The sequence below is a fragment of the Micrasema longulum genome, unplaced genomic scaffold (assembly GCF_059751315.1).
Source record: "Micrasema longulum isolate JH-2025_06_02 unplaced genomic scaffold, ASM5975131v1 h1tg002119l, whole genome shotgun sequence".
NCBI lineage: Eukaryota > Metazoa > Arthropoda > Insecta > Trichoptera > Brachycentridae > Micrasema > Micrasema longulum.
Genome location: NW_028279284.1, coordinates 226,538 through 238,046, shown reverse-complemented (window position 1 = coordinate 238,046; position 11,509 = coordinate 226,538). Strand labels below are relative to the sequence as shown.

Sequence of the window (11,509 nt, the reverse complement as noted above, 5' to 3'; positions counted from 1 at the left end):
CGACGTCACTAGCTTTCCGAAATCAACCAATTACAGAGTGTTGTGATACGTTTCCGGTTCGGTAACCGGTGGAAGCCAACCCACTAATCAAGACAACTCACCGTAGAGAACTGGAGACGTCACACGCGGAATATTTTCAAAAAAAATCATAGCGCTGATAATACAATACATGAAAATACTTTTTTTTAATTCACTTAGTTTGAAAGTCTATCAATTAAAAATATAAATGTAAAACCACCGAAATTCCTTTTTTTTATAGTGTCACATTTTTTTCCTTTAACTTTGACATTTTAACATGCGTCAGATTTCCCCCTAAAAATGAATAAATTCAATCGTTTGATTTTTGTATATCCCAAAATTGCGGTAAAATTGTGTAAAAATTGTAGTATTTTTGTTTTTAATAATATTTAACCCACCGCCTTTCTGATGCACATTTGAACCTAAATGGAGCGTGCGGACATCACAAGACGCCTTCAGGATACCCACAGCCAGCCAGCACTCTGCCTCCTCCCACATCAATCCCGCGTCTCTATGTTCCACCGAATAAAACCGAAAGATCGTCATCGGTGACCATCCAGGACGGTGGAAGCCCGCAGGTGTGAAGAGGCAACTTAGGTAAAGCCTCTCTTGAGGCATCCGTAGCACGCGTCCAAGCCAGGTCCGCCACCTTGTTCAAGACACTGGTTTTAAGATGCTGCTGCGTCCGTTCTCGGACTTCAATATTGGTATAAACATTTTAAACAAATAAATTTATTAACATTATTCTTTATTAATATCGCAAAATCTCTAAAAATATTAACAAACAAAAAATTCAATAAATTAATAAATCAACATAATAAAGCACACGTTCTGAAAATAAAATATTAAAAGAATAAAAACATTTTCGTATATTAAATCTACATACATTTTTATATTGATATATAAACACTTGTGATGTTTTTCTAGGTTTTTGGGGTGTTTTCTTTTTCTTCGGACACCGTAAGGGCTTGACCATACTCGCGAAGGGTTTGCACTACATTCGTTTACCAAATGTTTGAGTTCACCGCGCCCGCGCCGCCCTGCAAATTCTACGCCACTATGACCAAGCACTAACGCTGTGCGAAACGTTTGCAAAAAGAATAATAAATGCACGGCACAACAACCCAGATAAACATCACAAGTATCTGAAAGGCCGTGAAAATTTACGAACAATAATTCAGATATAATCATTCATAGCTTTCTTTAATAAAGATCGAATAAAATAACTTTGATTCGGTAATTTTATTAATTGTATCAGCCTCACATATTTAGATATGTTAGTGTTCAACTTAAAATTATTAACACATTATTATTAATTACACATAATTATTATAACATTAGTGTTTAACTTAAAATATAATTATAGAAGAAAAGTAAACTCGGACAGGACTTGGGGCACTTTCTGATAGGGATGCAAACATTTCTATGGTCTCGCGCGTATCCTTTTTGGCAGTAGCATTTATTTACGCACTCAAGTGAGAACTTTTTACAAGGTTGTCCCAGAGTACTGCATTTGACGTCACACGGAGATCCGCAGTCAAAAACTTCGTGTTGTCCACCGCAAAAACCTGCAAATTTAAAAAAGTTTACTTCTTATAATGATTTACATCAGTAATATTACATTCATACATACATCATACTTTTTTTATGGATATGTAATTATACCCTACCAACTTATATACAGCCGATTCAAATTAAAATACAGCGTGGTACATATAGATTTCTTTTTTTTTACACACAATTTACATTTATTGAATTCAATATTTCTTTAAAATTATGCCACAATCCTTTTTATGGATGTTTTACCGAAAACTGTTTTTTTTGGTATTTATTCAACCTAGTCGGTCCCTCAAGACTGAAGATCGTGACCACCATGTCGTACTCTCGAGACTGCCGTCCTTCATTTGTTTCAGTACCCGGCATTTCTGAAAGCTACCACAAACAAGTGCCTGTTGCAGTTTTTATCTGGCCTGACCAGCGCATGGGAGACCTTCCTCGTCCTCTTCTTCACTCTACGCTGCCGACCACAACAAGCTTCTCCGGGCAATCTTCCTCTCTCCTTGCGAGGTAACCAAAATATCGAAGAACGATTTGGACAAGAGTCTTTCTATCAGCTTCAGAGTCTGAAGAATAGGGGTGTTGGTGCGTCTGGCTGTCCGGGGTATTCTAAGCGTACGTCTCCCGCACCACTTCTTAAAGGCATCTATCATCTTGCGTGTTTTTGGCTTTACTGTCCATGTTTCCGTCCCATATAAAATAATTTAAAAGATTAAAGTTCTGACTAATCTCATTTTGGTCGCTTTGATATACCTCTGTCCTTCCATATCTTATCCAAACTTGGTATCCGAGCTCTTTTTTGATTTCAGCCTCGAAAGGGCCATTGTCCATTATCCAAGAACTAAGGTAATTAAATTCATGGACAACCTTAATGTTTAAAAGTAAATGCAAAATTATTTTTTTTTCTAACACACATATTCTTTGAATTAAAACAATGTTAATTAAAAAGTTAGACACTCTTATGCAAATCGTCCTTTGTTGCCTGTATTTATTAGTCATAATAATTATTTGGGGTTTTGTTCAATATGTATCCGAGATATTAAACATATTATTTTACTACGATCATTCTTTAAATATATAGTACCTCCCTACATGCCTATGCCAACAACAGTAATATTGTAACTTCATTTGCTGGCATGCTATTTTTTTACATTTCTTTTTCATAAAAAATATTTCAAAATTCATTATTTCCTGCATACCAAACTAACTTTTATCTTACCTTCCAAACTATCAAGATTTTTGCAGTATTTTGGCATTATGCAAAGACCATTTTCGTCTCTTACTAGTCCCTCTTTACAAATGCATCCAGCTTTGCATTCTTGAGAACAATTCAACTCTGTGCCGAAATTTTGGCACGTGCTCTCACATGCTGCTCTGCAATAATGAAAATCTTCCAAAGAGGTTCCACATGGCAAAGGATCTAAAATCATTATCAATTTACACCATATTCATTGATTACATATGATTACATATTTGCACAATTCTCTCAATATTAGTCTCAATGCGAATTTGCCAATTCCGGATAGAATGTCGTTCAAACTTCATACAGATGTTTCTGATAATAATGCTCTACTCATTATCCAAGCGGATGCTGAACATCACGATGTTGCTTAAAATATCAGATAGAAATCTCAACGAGTCGCATTAGGACAACTTAAAAGAGGTCTATCATCATGTTAATAATTGTGGCAGAAAATGAAAATGAAGTTGTGGTAGAACACGGAATGAATTATCATATGACAAGAAAACATAATATATTATGTACATAAAATCTCAATTATACAGACAAATCAACGTAGACGGAGAAACTGATGCTTTCTTTATGGAACTCTAATACATTAAATCTGTAATTGACTGATTTATGTGATCATTTTACACTGTGTAACATTCACAATCCTGCTGTTGTTTGAACATCAAAAATCATTCCTGCGACATCTGTTAAACTAAAACCAATCACACATAAAATGTTTAAATGTTTACACTTCCATATTGCCTTCTCAAAGTGCTTCTCATTCTCCGTTGAGTTCTGTGTAGTACATCTCGATAGAATATCTCAAAAGATTAATTCAGTACTCGACAAAGATTCGGATATAATAAAACTATTGCTTTTCTTATAAATTTTGTTCTCACCAGCAAGATTCTTTTTACAAAACTGAGGCGGAATGCAATTTCCTTCTTCATTTCTTACTAGGCCATCTTGGCATATGCAGCCAGGTTGGCAAATATCGGAGCAATGAAAATTAGTTCCGTAATTAGCACAGGTATATTCACAATTCCCCAGGCATTCATTATAGACTTCTTTGGATGTTATACATGTATTTTGCACTAGAAACAATAAGTTTATTTATTAAAATATTTCCAATTTATAACAACATGTAAATTATATACTATATTATAATATATGGGTACATGAAAAAAAAAGCACATATGTGTAGGTACTTATTTAAGTTATGAAGGTGTGTTTTTCTTATGTGAACTTCCAAAATGAACTACTGCTACTACTACTACCATCACGCCATTTCTCCGTAGGGGTAGGCAGAGAAAATGGACCGCCACACACGTCTATCCTGGCATACAATCCTAGCCTCTTCCACATTCAATTAATGATGATAATTTTGGAACAATTGGTAAAAACATTGTTTATCAAAGAATTTTTGAACTAAAATATCATCATAAGGCAAAGAAGCGTGTATAGCTTTGAAACCGGTAGGTAGAAAATAAAAGTGGATAAAAACATAGTTGTTTTTATTTATTTTACCATTATGAATAACCACAAAGTTAGTTCTTCAAATATAAATTTTATAAAATATTATTAATAGGTACATCAGTTGATAAATAAACGATTGGATGAAATATTGTTCAATTAATTTGTTGATACAGTAATGTAATATATTTGTAAGTTATGAACTATGGTCGATTTGCTGATAAAGAATTAAACAGCGACCATCCTGGTTGTAATCATATTTAATCAACCTTCAAAATCCAAAATAATACAATGATTAATTTGATTATTAAAAATTGATGAATTTCATATGGTAATCATATTGTACAGTTTGGTTATTTTATTACAGCATCATTTTGGTTTTAAATAATTACTCACATATATTATCAAAGTGATGAAACCTTGTGAAATCACCACTAAAATAACTATGTATGTATGAACAATATAATTTGTAAATTCTAAATAACTATAAAATCCATCTAGTTATTGACTAAATTATTATATGAATCAATTTTTACATTCTGGGAAGCAGTCTTCGGGCAATACACAATCCCCATCATCATTTCTGTAGAATCCTTGCTTGCAAAAACAGCCTTTGACACAGACTTCTTCTTTGCGGCAAGCTGACTTTTCAATCAAATCATAACACGTAGGAGGACACGGTGGGCCACACACTCTATAGCGCTCATGTTTACCGAAGCATTTCTTTATCTGACTACCACCTTTAAAGCAACCTGAAAAATGAAAATCTATTTATTGGAATCTGAACAACACCACTCGAAGATTAGGTTAAGTAATTTTGAAATAAAACTTACACGCATTTTGAAAAACTACACTTAAAATTAATAACTTAAAAGCAAATGGCATGACTTTTACATCCATTTTATACCAGGTAAATATAACACTGAGAATATCTTACTCTTTCAAAATGTCACTTACCGCAATTCAACGGATAGATGTAGCAGCTGTGTCTACATTAAAATATGTGTTTTAATCATAGGTACAAAAAAACTTGTCCAAAGTAAAAATCAAAAATAAACGTCACGTTCATTTACCAATTACGCAAATATTTTTTTTTTTAATATTTGAAAACATGAACTGGTCGCTACTTGCTACATACTTATAGAATATTTTCTGCAAATATTGTACAAATATATATTTTTTAAATCACTTTCATTCATGGCTTATGTGAGTGAAGTTTTATGTTGAAAAATGTATTTTCAATATTTTAAAGCTAATCCTACAAAATTATGATGCTAAAAAAGAAAAAAAAATATGAGACCTTAGAGAGAATCTTGTAAAAATCTCTAACTGCAACATTTCAAAAATTGTTTGAAAAAAGTTTTTTACTTATGTCATTTTCACTATGAGTGAAGAGCGAGTGCCCAATAAGATACAAACTAATATGATACAAACTTCACACGGCGCCCCAAGGTAGATGTAGGGTCGGTAGACCCAAATTCCGATGGCTGGATGGAGTGCAGCGGGATGTGGATGCTAATGACATCGGGCATCGGGGACTGGAGAAGTACATGCCAGGTTAGAGGGAGATGGCGACAAATGTTGGAGGAGGCTAAGGCCCATAACTGGCTGTGGAGCCACGGATGATCATAAATACATCAACTGACTGTTGTTCTGATAACAGAACCAAAGGTTTTAATGGCTCTATTAATCATCCATTTATAGAAGGAACGAAATTATATATTTATATTGGTATGTACTTTCAGTACTTTACTGTTATTCATTGAATATACATTTTTAGTGTATCGATTTGGTATTAATTTTATTGAGTTAATATCACACATATCTAATGTAAAAAACCAGCTATTCATTCATTTGCTAGGAACTACAATATATAATGACATTATTACCTATTGAAGTTTGTTTTTGTATAATAGATATTTATTTTAGTTCCGTATATTATATGTAGGTTACTTGGGAGGATGAAGGATTTTTTTCAACTCTCACAATAGTTTTTAGATGATTTAAAAGAATCTTCTCAGATTCTCTAGTGGATAATTTAAAAAATATTTCAGTTTAGGCTTATATTTTGTTATATAAATATGATTTTTTTTTTAAATGACCCTGCACAAGAGTTCACCTGTGTCTATAATATTTTCATTTGGTAAATAAGTCAAATCATATGTTAAATTAATATTGGATTTATTTGTAAAATATGGTTTATATAGTTAATGGACTAGTTTTTTTAAATTTGTTTATTCAATCACTGAAAAAAATACATATCTAGAAAATAATATTTTATCCCCTTGTTGCACTGGGGGGAATTCATTCCTTTATAAAATTTATGATTCTGCGGTAGATGTTATATATTATGTCACCGTAACTTATAAAACTCGTAAGTCTACAAACGGACAAAAATTACATTTTGGCATTTTCTTAGGACTTCAAATAATCTATATGTATGTAAAACTTTTATATTTATACAGTATAACTTTTTTTTTAATAACGAAATAAATTCGCTAGTGAAGTAAAAACTGTTTTTACTCCCCTGAACAAAAATAAGTTTGGGACTTACAAGTTTTACAAGTTAGGCCGACGACATGCACAATATATATTTTGACTTGTATTTCTTAGAACTTCAAAAATTACAAAATGACAAATAGTTCAGTAATTTATTTAATACACCTAATTTTGAAAAAAAGTCTTTCAACATGTTTACTAAATAAGAAGAATGCTTCACAATCCGGCTCCGTTGTGTTGAAATATCTAAATAAATGTTTAGGTGAGGTGCGAAACCCACTCTTGCTCATATGTTTATTGTCAAACAATCGAGTCATAATTACAAAACCCGGTCTGGACAAACTTGAAATAAAAATATTTTTTGTGATTTTTTCAAAAGTTTGGAAAACTCTACTACTCATATTTTCCTTAAATTCATATGTACATTCCTTAAATTTGCTTTGAAACACAAAGGAAAAGTATGAAATCTAGAACTCAAGTAATTACACACTAAAAACCGACTAACAACAATATTAATAATAAATTTATATTTTTTATTGTAATTTATTAACAGTTACAAGAATGAACAGAGAAGAACTATAGAAAGGAATTGAATATAATCAGATCTTGACTCTCCAACATCATTTTTATTTCATAGAAAATTCTCATTTCAACACTAGCCTTGTTATCAGACTTCAGTTTTAATATTTATTTTTTGTACACTTATTGATGGAAACGCAGACACCTTTCTTATCTCTTGCATATCCTGTTTTACAATAGCAGCCTTCAACCGGAGCAGCTTTGGGAACATTTTTTTTATTGATAGAGGTGCATTTTAAGTCTTCCAATACTCTTGAATCATATATTTCATTTGCTCCACTACAACCGGCTGAAAATTCATTCAAAAATATTTTTATCATAGAAATAAAAGATATATGATACCTTAATCCACAAATTTGAAATAACCAGTGACCGGTTTCATCGATTACGCGACATCTTCAAGACTGATGTCTTTATTTTAAAATTCAATGTATTTATACAAAACAGTAAAGAATTATTATTTGGATCATTGATTTTTGTAAAACAAAATACATGTTTGCATTTTGATGATTTATCAAAAAATTCCATTTTGTGGCTATTTTAAATGTGACAGAAAACAGAAATCAAATGCGTAAACTCAGAGCTCTAATCCATAGTATCTGTTCTTACCACCTGCATTTAAAATGAATGTCCAAATTTTTATTTTTTTCAGTTTGTGATAATTTTCATACAAACATTATTAAAAAATAGTAAGTGTGGAGACAGATTATTTAAACATTTTTTTAGTAAATTATAGATAAATTTTAACATGTTTTTGACAAATTAATTGAATTCGAGGTAAACATTGTACTATTGGACTATTAGAAAGAGATGAAAAAAAATTTACTCACTATTTTTTTCAAATGCTTTTTACAAAAAATATGTATTTATGTTTGCGTTCTTACGATTTATGAAATATTTCAATTTTAAGATCATGAGTCCGAGGCACTAGCCACGGGACCACAACCCAGCTCTGTGTTACTGTATTATGTTATATTATTCGTATAAAGTAAGCAGATAGGATATTAAGTTTTTTAACGTGATCATATTTTGGAGCGGAGAGAGAAAAAATATAGCGGAATATATCTTTTTATAATTTATAAAATCCAACCATTACTGAAAGAACTGTAAATTGCAGTAATAATTGATTTTCAGAAGGAACTTTGTAGGAGAGGCTTGAATGGTAATAGCATAACTGTTACATATGTATATATGTTATTATTAACATAATAATAATAACATATGTACATTAAAAACAAAAATAAGTAGTTTAACGTGTCTCACCTGGACATTTGCTTAATGGAACACATTGACCTAATGAGTCGCGGAAGTTGCCGCTTGTACAGACACATTTCCCTTTTGGTGGTGCAGAACATTGAATTGGGCCATCACATTGTCTTTCACAAGCCACTCCAGGCTTTGGTTTTGTTTCAAAAAATGATGCCACTTTGCAATTACCATCTAAAAAAACAGACGTAAGTTGTATAAATAATAAATAAAATAGACATTGTACTAATAATCACTGTTAAATTTGTATTTTTATAATGACATTATATCATCTTTATCAATATTATCAGCGGTAGAACTGATGGCGATAATCAGCATCGTCACTAGAGACTGGCCATGTGGGCAGCTGCCAGGGGCGCAACCCTCATGGGAGTGCACTTTGTTGACCCACGGCCTTCTTTTTTTTCTTCCTCTTCTTAGAAAATAAGTCTTGGGAGGCGTAAAATTCTAATCTCGGGACGCCCATGACCATCGCTACAACTCTGGTGATAATAATATGTAACTTTAAAAAAAAAAACCTAAGCTCAGTGAGTGCTAGCATTCTCGCTTCATTTTGGTTTAATATTGTATAATGTACTTTTGTATAATGAAACAGTTTAATTTAAGATTATGAAAATTTACTTACATTTGGGACAATCTGCAACAAGAACACATCTATTATTGTCATCTCGTACATATCCTTCATCACAAAAACAACCTACTACACAGTTGAATGTGCAGATACCTGGTGAGTTATAATTTCTACATGTAGATGGACAAGCAGTTCCACAAGTTAAGTAAACTTCATTAGGATTTGAGCATTTTGGTGTTTCTGGTTCTAAAAAGCATTTTTGTGAATATAAAAACAAATCTCATTCATATTCACTATTCAAATTTAATCAAATAAATTTGAATAAAGTCAACATGAGGAATTTATATATTACAAAGTCATACAAAAAAGACAAATTCAAATACAAATGAGGAAGTTCATTGGTATTTCAGAAATATATATACATTTATTGACAATCAAACTAAGCCAAAAAAAAAAAATACAATTTTATGTATCGTATTCTCATCGTTATGATTTTTCGAAGTTTTGTAACTTTGTAATTACTCCATGACGTTTAAAAGTAGAACACCGTAGCTGTCAAAACATAATAAACAAAAAATATAAAAAAGCATAAAAAAGAAAAAAAATGGCTTTCCGAAAACTGGAAATCTATCACAACACATTTCAATACTGTAATTTATTGGTTGATTCACAAGAACTTGTGATGTTGTTCAATGAAGTTATTATTTTTTTTTAATGCATTTTTTAATGCTCTAATTTTTACATCATGTAAGAAAGCATTTTCTACATCCAATTTCCCATGGCACTGAATTTTCTTATTGTACCTACAATAAACAGACAATTAAAATAATCATCTTATTAAAATCGATCAGAAGAATACAAGCAAACGTGATTGATAACATTATGAACCCTACCTTTGGGAGGACATTCTTCAACAAGAATACAATCACCATTGGAATCTCTGACGTATCCAGTTTTACAAAAACATCCTATGACACACTGTCTTGTGCAAATACGAGGTTTCCCATAGTTTTCACATGTATCAGGACATGCAGTTCCACACAGGTTATATTCTTCATTTGGTTTTTCACATGTTGGTTGATCAGCTTGAAAAACAAAACAAATGCTGTAAAAAAAATATGCAACACATATCACCAAAAAGCCATAGTATTTAATTATAGCACGGAGAATCCAAGCTTGACAAAAACCTTCAATGAGAATAAACGTAACTATGAGGATTGCCTTTTATCAATAGTGTTCTTATTTTTTTTGTGACTAACGTTAGTCAAATTCCATTATTTAATCACTTAATGTACACTGCTTACATTTTGTCATGATCGTAGAACAATGAGGCATGTGATTTTCTTCAACTTCACTAGAGAGCAGTTCAATTTTTTTTTAACACTTTAAGGCATAACACGATAAAGACAAAAGTACATCCTTTGAGATTTGATTTAGTTATACATATTTTAATTTTTTTAACCTTTTCAAGATCAACTATTTTTTTTAAAACAACTTCACGTCCGTTGTTGTTCTACAATCGTGACGATTTGTCTGTTGGAAGTTTTCTAATTTCTAATATATATAAAAAACTTTTGCTTTAGTAGAATCTTATAGACAAATAGTCATAAACAACTACCCATACAGTTATATTACAATGTTATGGCAATTTAAAAAATTATGTTCAAGTTTATCAATCCATGTTTATTTATTTATAAATGCAAATAAATTGGCACACATATTTTCTTACTTGTAAGTACGGCGCTTATAGGAACAATTCCAACTTCTTGTGTTAAGGTATTATCTGAAAAAATATTGAAAAACACTATTAATAAGGCAAAAATAATTAATGTTTCATTTGTTTTAGCACCAAAAACGGCCAAGAGATACAATTACAGTTGTTAATTACAGCACAGAATACCCAGGCTTGAAAATAGTCATATTTCTTCTGGGTGATCTCACCAAGAATCGAACTTTGAACCCTCTGTGTGTGAGGCATGTATCTTAGCCATTAGCCATTATAATACAGGGGTCACCCATAAGATATAAGTATGCCCTAACTCAATTCAGGACCAAAGTTCCGTGAAATTAGAACATATAAGTTATGGGTGTTAGCATATAATTAAATGTATTTTCTGTGGTGTTATAAGCAGCAGTAATGTTTTTTGTGAAAATTACTTTATTTCAATATGTCAGAAAACAAATAGTTTGTTTTTTTGTAACATGATAAATCAAGTAATGATTATTCTTACCAAGATTAAATGATAGGATGAAAAGTAAGCAAAAGGTAGTATACAAAATAAACGCCATTTTAACAAAGGTATAACAACAGTAAT

The 11,509-nt window shown here is 31.5% G+C and overlaps 1 protein-coding gene across 1 annotated transcript; it reads right to left on the bottom strand.

The window, feature by feature from the left end:
* Positions 1-1,241: 1,241 nt before the first annotated feature.
* LOC148272988 (zonadhesin-like) lies at positions 1,242-11,509 on the bottom strand. The gene is made up of 11 exons (XM_088239306.1): positions 11,426-11,509; positions 10,924-10,977; positions 10,088-10,279; positions 9,249-9,440; positions 8,621-8,797; positions 7,466-7,646; positions 5,113-5,201; positions 4,816-5,031; positions 3,706-3,900; positions 2,795-2,995; positions 1,242-1,586 (listed from the first exon to the last, which is right to left on the bottom strand). Exons 1-11 carry the CDS (start codon positions 11,481-11,483, stop codon positions 1,363-1,365), a joined length of 1,779 nt encoding a protein of 592 aa, XP_088095432.1. The 5' UTR covers positions 11,484-11,509; the 3' UTR covers positions 1,242-1,362.